Source organism: Portunus trituberculatus, chromosome 20 (genome assembly GCF_017591435.1).
Source record: "Portunus trituberculatus isolate SZX2019 chromosome 20, ASM1759143v1, whole genome shotgun sequence".
NCBI lineage: Eukaryota > Metazoa > Arthropoda > Malacostraca > Decapoda > Portunidae > Portunus > Portunus trituberculatus.
Window position 1 is genome coordinate 8237501 of NC_059274.1, and position 11354 is coordinate 8248854.

General features: G+C 41.3%; 2 protein-coding genes across 2 annotated transcripts in view; both read right to left on the reverse strand.

Moving 5' to 3' along the window:
• The window catches only part of LOC123506663 (probable cleavage and polyadenylation specificity factor subunit 2), a 31734-nt gene extending 25255 nt beyond the window's left edge, over positions 1–6479 (reverse strand). Inside the window, exons 1-4 of the mRNA XM_045258911.1 lie at positions 6293–6479; positions 3863–4023; positions 3133–3292; positions 2622–2727 (exon numbers count right to left, since the gene is read on the reverse strand). Coding sequence (XP_045114846.1) covers positions 2622–2727; positions 3133–3292; positions 3863–4011 — 415 coding nt within the window. The 5' untranslated portion in view covers positions 4012–4023; positions 6293–6479. The remainder of the gene's footprint in view (positions 1–2621; positions 2728–3132; positions 3293–3862; positions 4024–6292) is intronic.
• Positions 6480–7955: 1476 nt separating this feature from the next.
• LOC123506581 lies at positions 7956–11354 on the reverse strand. Its single transcript, XM_045258796.1, has 3 exons — positions 11161–11354; positions 9611–10442; positions 7956–9087 (listed from the first exon to the last, which is right to left on the reverse strand). Exons 1-3 carry the CDS (start codon positions 11171–11173, stop codon positions 8628–8630), a joined length of 1305 nt encoding a protein of 434 aa, XP_045114731.1. The 5' UTR covers positions 11174–11354; the 3' UTR covers positions 7956–8627.

Below are 11354 nucleotides of genomic sequence, written 5' to 3' on the forward strand. Positions count from 1 at the left end.
CAGGTCGTCTTTCACTCTTTCCCATTTCCATGACATGGCTTTTGTTCACATTGAATTCCATTTCCCACTTCTTACTCCATTCCCAGATCTTATTTAGGTCTTCTTGCAGTATTTCACAATCCTCCTTTTGCTTTATAACTCTGCACAGTTTCGTATCATCGCAAACAAATTTATGTAGCTGTTCACTCCTTCTGGCATGTCGTTAATATAAATGAGGAAAAGTATTGGTGCCAATACTGACCCCTGTGGCACTCCGCTTTCTACTGCTCTCCACTTGGACTTCATATCTTTAACTACCGTCCTTATTTCTCTCCCCCTCAAATAATTTTCTATCCATCTCAATGTGCTTCCTTTTAAGCCACCCTTCTCCTCTAACTTCCACAGTAATCTTGCATGTGGCACTTTGTCAAACGCCTTTTTAAATCCAAATAGATGCAGTCAACCCATCCTCTCTCTCTTGTACTCTATCAACTATTCTAGAATAGAAACTCAATAAATTAGTTACACAAGACCGTCCTTTTCTAAAACCAAATTGGCTATTTGATATTAATTTGTTGTCTTCAAGGAACTCGATCCATTGTTTCTTTATTATTCTTTCACACATCTTGCATATTACACTAGTTAGTGATACCGGTCTGTAATTTAAAGGTTCTTCTTCCTTCCGCTCTTATATATGGGAACCACCTCAGCTCTTTTCCATTCTACTGGCACTGTTCCATTTTCTATTGAGCATTTTATGATGTTGTATATAGGACTTGCTAGTTCTTCCCTACATTCTTTCAGTATTCTGCCTGAGACTTCATCCGGTCCCATTGCCTTCTCTTCATCCAGTTCCTTCATTAACTCTTTTATTTCAAGCTTGGTTACTTTAATCTCTTTCATATAGATTGTCTCTCTATTACCCTGTGGCCTCTCAAATTTGGATTCTTTAGTAAAGACCTCCTGGAATTTTTATTTAATAGTTCTGCCATACTTTTGGGTCTTCCACCATCCCGTTCTCTCCTTTTAACCTTTCTATTGTTTCTTTTGCCTAATTTTTCCATTTATGAATCTATAGAACAATTTTGGTTGCTCCTTACATTTTTCGACAATATCTTTTCAAAGTTCTTTTCCTCTTCCTTCCTCACCTTAACATATTCATTTCTCGCTGCCTTGAAGTTTTCCTTGTTTGTTGGATTCTATTTCTCCTCCACCTTTTCCATGCTCCATCTCTTTTCTCCTTTGCCCTAGCACACCTTGCATTAAACCAATCTTTCTTTCCTTCTTCTTTTGGTCTATATTTTGGGACATATTCCTGACTCCTGTTTTGTATATTTCCAAAAATAAGTTATATTTGTCTTGCATTGTCTCTGAGTTTTCCATCTCCTCCCAGTCTACGTTTTAAAATAGTTCTTGAGATTCTCAATATCAGCCTTTCTGTAATTTAATCGGTCTCCTTTGTATGAATCGTCTCTATCTTCCTTTCCTTCTTCTATATCTATTTCTAATATTGCATGGTCACTCTTTCCCAATGGGCACTTATATCTTATATCATCATTCATTTGTATACCCCTTGTAAAAACTAGGTCCAATCTCGCCGCCTCGTCGTTTCCTCTGAATCTTGTGCATTCCTTTACTCTCTGGTCCATCATATTGTCTATCATTAGGTTCAAGAATCTTTCTCCCCAGGCTTCTTCCCCCATACCACTTTCATAATTTTCCCAGTCCACTTCTTTACAGTTGAAATCTCCTACTAATATCACTTTTCTCCTTTCTTTAACGATTCTCATTAGACTCCTTATTGTGTCATCTATCATGTCTTTATATTCTTGATTGGTCCATGAATTTGTTTTTGGTGGCACATATGTTACAATGATTGTTAACTCTTTTTTATTAATATGCATCTTAATATACAATACTTCTGCTTTTCCTTCCCACATTCCACTTGGTTGATCACTATCTCCTTCCTTAACATTATCATGACTCCTCCTCCTTTACCCACTCTGTCTCTTCTCCATACATTATACCTATTATCCAAATCTATTTTGATTGCCTCATTTAGTTTTGTTTCAGCCAGGCATACAATATCTGGATTTTCTTTCCTTATGTAATCTCTTAATTCTAATTTACTTGATAAAACCCGTCTATGTTCGTATACATCATTTTTAGTCTTTTGCCTTTATCATTTTTAGTTAAACTTGTTCCACTTTTTTCTCTTCCTTCTCGTTTATATACCATTTCCTTATCCTGTCTCCTAGAATTCTCCAAAAATGCCTTCTTCTCCTCTTCTGACCTTTCATTATTCTTTTCCCTTACTGCTGCTGCCAGTTCATTGTATCTCTTCCTTTCTTCCTCATTTCTATTTTTCTTTATATAGATATCCTTGCAGCCTTCTGTTTCTCTAAGTTTTGTTGTTCTATATAATATTTCTTCTGTTGCTGCTTGTGATTTTAGTAGTATTTTAATTGGTCTTGTTTTTCCTTCTTGATATGGTCCCATTCTGTTTATTTCTTCTACTTCCTCTTCCAAGTGTGTGTGTGTGTGTGTGTGTGTGTGTGTGTGTGTGTGTGTGTGTGTGTGTGTGTGTGTGTGTGTGTGTGTGTGTGTGTGTGTGTGTGTGTGTGTGTGTGTGTGTTGCTTACCTCTCATGGGTATACTCTGGTTGTACTTGACCTGGGTGATGAGATCAAATGCAGCATCCACATCATCAAGACAAAAATGCTCCACCAGATCATAATTATGGTGACTCTGTAGAAAAAAAAATAAATAAATAAAAAAAACATTAAAAGCACTTCCTATACACACATACACACCATTTAATGAATGAGATGACAGTAAGGAAAGCCAAAACTATTTAGTACTAATATAAAAGCAGACAGAGAAAGACTGCTTATGCAAAGAAATTGGGAGGATGGAGGTAAAAAAAAAACTGCAAAGTTGACTAGTGTAACGAAGGCAGAGGTATAGATGGAATAGCTACAGAAATGTTCAAGTAGATAAAGTGGTAGCAGACAGGATGATTCTAATGTGATCTCTCATGTAACCAAGGAAAAATACCAAATGAGTAAAGGAAAGCAGTTACTGTACTCTATACACAAAGGCAAACTGTATTGCCCCAGGTAGTTAATGTCACCAGTTTGGACAATTCCTTACCTGATACCAATCATACAAGAACATCTGGCCCATCTTGAACACAGGTACAGTGGCATACACAGGGCAGGTGAGCTGGCACTTCCCTACCATGTATGGCAGGGCCCCCATATGCAGTGGGTCAGGATAGGAGATGAGGACACAGTCAACCCGTGGCAGGATTCTAGTAGGAAGGATGTTTGTGTGTGATAAACATTTTCTCTTTTAACCTTCATAGCATTCATGAAAACAGATAAATACACAATACTACTATCTTTATGTTCATGGTACCTGATCAAGCTGCTATTTTCTCCTTCAAGCTCTCTTACCTATCATTTCCCAAGCAAACTTCACACACACATACCATGGCTGGCACAACAGAGTATAAACAAGTAACATACGTAAACATAACACACAACAGAACAATTCTTCCATTACATTTCAATCCCATCAGTTGTTTCCTATTCAGTTCATCTATATATATATATATATATATATATATATATATATATATATATATATATATATATATATATATATATATATATATATATATATATATAACATTCCTGTGTAACTCTAAACAGACACTCACATAATAATGTCCTCTGAAGTAAATTTCTCATTTTCTTTTGTCCTTAACTCTTAAAAATAAAAACAAATTAAGTACAGAATATCAAATGTTTTGCAATGCCATCTTAACCTAATTACGTATTCGTAACACAAGCAAACATCAACCCCTCACTCAACTTACTTTGTCAGACGATCCAAATAGTCTTTATCAAATTTTTCATCCCAGCCACAGTCCAGCAGGAAGGTGAAGTCGTCCACTGTGAGCAGGTAGCAGTGTGGCGTCTCATCCCCCACACCCCAAATACCCTCAAAATTCACAATGGATGTCATCTCAAACTCACACTGAAACAAAACAAACACTCATAAAAATATAGTATAAATACATACATCATTACACTACAAGTCAATCTGAAATACTGGCATGGTACTATGGCTCACATGCACAAGGCTTTAGTTAAGGGGGGGCAAAACAGCTGAAATGGTAAAATGGGCTCAAAACATCTTTTTCTATTTTTTTGTATATTTACACAGGAAAAGTAGCCAAGAATCAAGTTTTGGCCGGGAAATACAGTATATGTGTAGTACATATTTGTTGTACAAATAAAAAAAAAATTGAATCTTGCAATTATTACCATAGATATGTCATACTACAAACTTTAAACCCGTTTTTCTCAAAACGTCAATAAAACAACTTCAATGCGTAGCTGTGCAAAGAAAACTTCATGGGTTTCAATAAAAATCACCATACTTATGCATTATGAGTATATCAACATTTTTACGTGGGCTTTTTTGAAATATATTGAAAAACAATGGTTCAGGAGCATTTTTCAGGGAAAAAAGTGGCGTCATCATTTACATAAATTTGTGAAAGCGATTTCTCACAAACTATAACGAATATAGCAAAAATGTCACGTAGAATTGTTGATATGCTATTCAACTACTACCATGCAAAATTTGGTACCTCTACAATGAAAATGTGAATTTCCGTTAATTTTTAAATCATAACCGTCATAACCGTCACAACAACGTAAGCTAAAATTTCTACGTCTGACATATTATCAGAAACTAGATTTTAAGCAAATTGTGAAATTTTGAGGCAAAAATATTGAAAACTTTTTTTTTTATGAATATTTTTTACCCAGCTGTTTGGCCTTCCCTTAAGTGAATCACAGTGGTGCCTTGGGACTCTTCAGTGCACCAGGACCTCATAAAGATTCTGTTCGAGACCTTAGCATTCTAGTCGGCCCAACACTGAAATTCCACCTTCACATCCATGAAATTTGCTGCAAAGCTAATGGTGTTGCCAGCAACATTCTTGGAGGAACCTTATGCAGATCACCTTCTTTCATGTATCAGATTTTTGTCACACATGTTCGGCCAATTATTGACTTTGGTAGTGTTGTTTGGAGTACTGGCTTCCTGGGTGATGTTTGCATGCTGGAATCTGTTCAGAGGAGGTGGAATAAAAAGGTTGAAGGTTTTGGTGACCTACCATACTCAGAAAGATTATCTAGACTGAAATTGTTTTCTATTAAGGGTAGATTCAGGGGCATTCCTAGAGTATTTGGCACCTGGGGCAGATCATTCCTGTGCACCCCCTCCCAAAGGTGGATGTTGGGGGCGGGGGGGGGGCTGCCGAGTGAAGCAAGGCAAAACAGCTGGGGTTGTGTAAGTGGTTCCCTAGTTCGTGCCGAGACACCCTTATGTTCGGCAACATGAAGCATGAAGTTGCGCTTCGTCTCGCCAACATATCGTCGCTTGCACGACGAACAAACACATTCATACACAACACCAGATATTAGGAATGAAGGAATTGAATCTTTGTAAGGAAAGAAGGATTTCAGAGTATAAGAGTTACAGAAAATAAAGTTAAACTTTCTTTCTGGAATGTGTTGTTTCAGTAAGTGATTAAGTTTTTTGAATCACGAAATTCAAATGGCCATGGTAGGGTAATTTTATGTAATGTACTAATGTGTCATCCTTATCTTTTTGCAAAGGTTTATGAATATTATCCAAGAATTTTTTTCATACAATTTTGTATTCTTCATATGGCACCCCCCTCTGGTTGTCACCAGGCCCGGACCGCACCCCCCCCCCCCGCCCTCCCCTTAGTACGCCACTGGGTAGATTGTTGAGAGCTGATTTGATTCAAGTGTGGAAGATTTTGAGTGGTTTGAGTCCTCAATTAAATGGTCTATTTTTATTTTCTAGAGCCACTTTGAGTAGAACAAGGGACCACAGTTTGAAGATCTTAGTGTCTCATCACTCCACTGACGTTAGAAGTCGTTTTTTCTCATTATGGGTCATCAACATCTGGAATTCTCTACCTGAAATAGTTGTGTCAGCTCAATCTCTCCAGTCCTTCAAACATTTGCTTGAACAATTCCTGGGTCATCGTCTTCATGAGTATTGTTAGCTAGGTCTTTTTGTGAGTTATGTTCTGCAGCTAAAACTAGCCAACCGTCCTGCAGTCCTCCAGCGGTACATTAGTAGTTTTGGTTGGAAGATGCAGAAGAGACTGATGAGGGATCAAGACCCTCATCTTGGTAAGCAACCGTTCCACCCGGCGGAATCCCTCGCACCATGCACCCACCTGACACTTCAACCTCACCTGGCCACCACAGAAGGATTTGCTGGCTATGGGCGTCCCGACACACCCTTCTATGCCTTCCCTGAACTTGGGCGACCTGGCTGCCGTGCCAGCTTGGATGTTCAGGTGTCCCTACGTGCAGACTGCAGCACACAGCACGACGCGCGTCTACTCAATATTTACCTCCGCTGTTCTCCGAGTCCGATGATGGTCACACATACATAGTCAGGAGAGTAAGGAGAACGCACTCTTGCAGGGGTATCCTCTCTATTCATTTTTTTTTTTTTTTTTTTTGCCGCAATATTATTATAGTTACTACTATCCCGCCACACACACACACACACACACACGCCCGGTAGCTCATTGGTTAGAGCGCTGGCTTCACAAGCCAGGGGACCGGGGTTCGATTCCCCGGCCGGGTGGAGATATTTGGGTGTGTCTCCTGTTCACCTAGCAGTGAGTAGGTACGGGATGTAAATCGAGGAGTTGTGACCTTGTTGTCCCGGTGTGTGGTGTGTGCCTGGTCTCAGGCCTATCCAAAGATCGGAAATAATGAGCTCTGAGCTCGTTCCGTAGGGTAACGTCTGGCTGTCTCGTCAGAGACTGCAGCAGATCAAACAGTGAAACACACACACACCGCGTAGTGTAGTGTTTAGCACGCTCTACTCACAATCGAGAGGGCCGGGTTCGAGTCCCTGAAAGCGGCGAGGCAAATGGGCAAGCCTCTTAATGTGTAGTCCCTGTTCACCTAGCAGTAAATAGGTACGGGATGTAACTCGAGGGATTGTGGCCTCGCTTTCCCGGAGTGTGTTGTGTGTTGATGTGGTCTCAGTCCTACCCGAAGATCGGTCTATGAGCTCTGAGCTCGCTCCGTAATGGGGAAGACTGGCTGGGTGACCAGTAGGCGACCGAGGTGAATAACACACACACACACACACACACACCGCGTAGTGTAGTGGTTAGCACGCTCGACTCACAATCGAGAGGGCCGGGTTCGAGTCCCGGCGCGGCGAGGCAAATGGGCAAGCCTCTTAATGTGTGGCCCCTGTTCACCTAGCAGTAAATAGGTACGGGATGTAACTCGTGGGGTTGTGGCCTCGCCACATTCCCGGTGTGTGGAATGTGTTGTGGTCTCAGTCCTACCCGAAGATCGGTCTATGAGCTCTGAGCTCGCTCCGTAATGGGGAAGACTGGCTGGGTGACCAGCAGATGACCGAAGTGAATTACGCACACACACACACACATTAGAATATGGCAACAGCAACAACTACTACTTTTACAGTGTGTGTGTGTGTTCATAATGTTATAGGCTTTCAATATAACGTTAGGTAATCTTCTGTACTGAGTAAAGGGATCTGCGTGTGTCTGTGAGAACGCTGTAGGAGACACTATCGAAGGTTTGGCTTTTAAAAGAATAACAGAGAAGAAGAAAAGGAAGGACACACACACACAAAAAAAAAAAAAAAAGATACATATGTGGAAGATTTACTGAAGCTGAAGAATGGATCCGAAGAAAGATCTCAGCAATGCCTCTCGACTCTTCCGATATGAGTGACACTCTCTCTCTCTCTCTCTCTCTCTCTCTCTCTCTCTCTCTCTCTCTCTCTCTCTCTCTCTCCAAATACAGATCCTTAGAAAATAGTGCCATAATATGGAATATTTCAGGTATATCACATTGCGTACATAAATCAAATATAGTTTAATGTTCTGTCTAATCATCATTACTGTTGTTATTATTATTATTATTATTATTATTATTATTATTATTATTATTATTCATTATTATCCACTGTTGCTGTTGTTGCTACTACTAGTCTACTACTACTACTACTACTACTACTACTACTACTACTACTACTACTACTACTACTACTACTACTATTGGTATTACTACTACTATTACATTCTTAAGTTATTACAGTTATCTGGTTTATGTATTTAGAGAAATATAGTGAAGAAATATATGAACATGAGAGAGAGAGAGAGAGAGAGAGAGAGAGAGAGAGAGAGAGAGAGAGAGAGAGAGAGAGAGATCATAATTTTCAGTGCATGCCTCCTCTCTGTTGGTCTCCTTCGACTTTATGGTTAGGAGCGAGGCGAATGGACAAGACAGTGTGGCCCTTCTGTTGCTCCCTAACACGTAGATAACAAGTAACAATACATCAGTAAGCTTACACTTGTTAATGACCAGCAACTCTCCTGGTATCTAGTTTTCCTAAGTATTTTATGTGTGATCCTTCTCCTCGTGTCGTCCCAACAGCAAGGCGCAACACCTGCAGCGCTGTGTATCCTCACCATATATACATCATGATACCATAAGAGCTATACATACATGCAGACGGTGATGTGGTGATGCTCAGGGAATCACCCCCGACTCCATCAACTCGTCAAACATAGCCAGAAACCTCGGACGCAACAAAGAATTACTCTCCCACTGAATCTTTGACTTCTCATTCATCTCCTCTATCATATTATCGATGTCTTCGTCTGTGCCGTTTTCCAAGTCCATCACCGAGTCAGGTTCCATAATGACAAAAGGCAGAAGCACCATGGCGAATATAGCACCGTGGACGTTTCTCTTCTTAAAATCTTCTTGCAGTTCAGCTCTCGTGAAGGGAACCTCGTGACTGCCAGCTTCAAGCACGCTGCAAAAGCTGTCGTAATACGTAGAGAGGAAGTTATTAAGCTCTGGCTTTCTCACTTCCCCTGTCACGCTCGTGAACAGGAGATAGTTCAGGTCTGTGCACGGGGATGAGCAGCCAGAGAGTTGCAGATCCAGTAACATGGTGCCCACGGGATCACCATCCTCGCTATATCTGCAGGAAACATACATACATATAAACACACACACACACACACACACACACACACACACCGAGTAGTGTAGTGGTTAGCACGCTCGACTCACAATCGAGAGGGCCGGGTTCGAGTCCCGGAAAGCGGCGAGGCAAATGGACAAGCCTCTTAATGTGTGGCCCCTGTTCACCTAGCAGTAAATAGGTACAGGATGTAACTCGAGGGGTTGTGGCCTCGCTTTCCCGGTGTGTGGAGTGTGTTGTGGTCTCAGTCCTACCCGAAGATTGGTCTATGAGCTCTGAGCTCGCTCCGTAATGGGAAAGACTGGCTGGGTGACCAGCAGACGACCATGGTGAATTACACACACACACACACACACACACACACATTTTACGCCTAACGCTACAGTATGTTAATATTACAATCTCACCTGGCATCTGCCAAGCTGTCAGGTATACATGTTGTGAGGTATTACAAAATTAACAAATAAGATTTGTTTTTTTTTTTCTTATGTAAGAGGGAAAGCTTGTTTGTTTTTCTCACCTGAAGAGCAAGTTATTGTTCCAGGAGTCCCCGTGGCACACCACCTTCAGCTTGCTGGGCTGCGCCTGCTCATGCAACACGTCCACAAAGTTAGGGAGGAGATTGTCGATCCAAGCCGTGGCTCTCTCATAACCCCCGAGTTGGAGGAGTAATTCCTTGCTGTTCTTCATGCCGCCATCAAAAATAAGCTTAAAGTTTTGTTCTTTTTTCAAGAAATGGATCCAGCCTTTCTCTAAAGACGGGTACGTGACACAGATGTCCTCCTCAGGCTTCTTGGCCTGCAGCAAAACGGAGGCAGCGTGAAGCCTTGCCAGCTCCTTCAACACGAGGGTGACATGAGCTTTGTCCATACCTTGCCTTCTGTCAGTCATCTTGTAGCCCAGTGACCGTAGATCTTCCAGGAATATTATTTCTTTCTTATCCTCCAAACTGGCGTGAAAGCATCTTGGAAAATTGAGTGTCTTCTCGCCAATTTCTCTCAGAATGGAGTTCATATCCGGCGCCAGGTTCAAGTAGAACTTGGCTTCTTTTTCAAACAATTTAGAAATGAATTCTTTCATGGACTCAAACTTCCTACAAGGGTTGAGCTTCACCACGTACACCACCTCGCAGCTCTGGCCGTCCAGCTCGTACTTCACCTCCACGCTGCTCACCACACACGCGTAGTTGTCGCCCTTCTTGGTGAAATCCACAACCTTGTAGGAGGTGAGGCGTGCGGCGGCGCCCTTGTCCGCAATAAGCGCCGCTCGCACGTGATTCTCAGTCACCAGGCTGTGTGGCGTCAAGATTTCATCGGGCGTGTCCACGTCCCTCCCGTTCTGTTCTGCCAACGCTGCGGAGGACAATAAAGATAATGAATCATTTACTTTGCCCGTCTGGAGTTTTGAATCTACATTACTGTCTATGATGGTGTGATTTGCTAGGCCTGAAATATAAAGTATACACATCTCAAGCTTTGAAACTTATTAACTGATCCACATTGCTAAAAGTAACTCTCTAAAATATCATTAAAATAAATATGAGTACGATATCAAAATATAATTGTCCAAAGCCTCTAGTTATAATGTAACAACGTTTAGAACTTGAATGAAACACATGCCTTCACTCATTAACCCTCGCATTCCAAATAACTAACGATTATGAAAATTATGAATAAAAAGTTGGATTATGACTCTCTCTCTCTCTCTCTCTCTCTCTCTCTCTTTCTCTGGAAGTTGCTCAGATCACTAGGCAATTGTCCTATTCAGTGAATCAAGAAAAAAGTCACTACAATGGCACATCCTGTGATGTTGGAAAGAGGTGCATGAAAAAAAAAATCATGCTCCAACACTCAAGGTTATCTGTATGTCACTGTTTTGCCATAATGACAGAGAGAGAGAGAGAGAGAGAGAGAGAGAGAGAGAGAGAGAGAGAGAGAGACTACACTTGAATAGACTAGACTAGAAATATAGACATGGTGACCGCGATGCATAAACAGAAACAAACACAGAAATAAACATACTGGATAGATATGAATAGGTAAACAGACAGACAAATAAACACCGACGCACCGTTTTCGGCCATAATGACGGAGACTTGGAGTGAGGGTGAAGAGGAGGGCGTTGCTGGGTGTTCTCTGCAAGAGTGATGGCGGGAGACTGACGATCAAGCTTCCTACAATGCCTAGCCTCCCCTTGTGGCACGCCCCGTCGGCCTTCATTTTGTAACTCATCGTGACAAGGGCTGCTCTTGTTAGACCAGACGC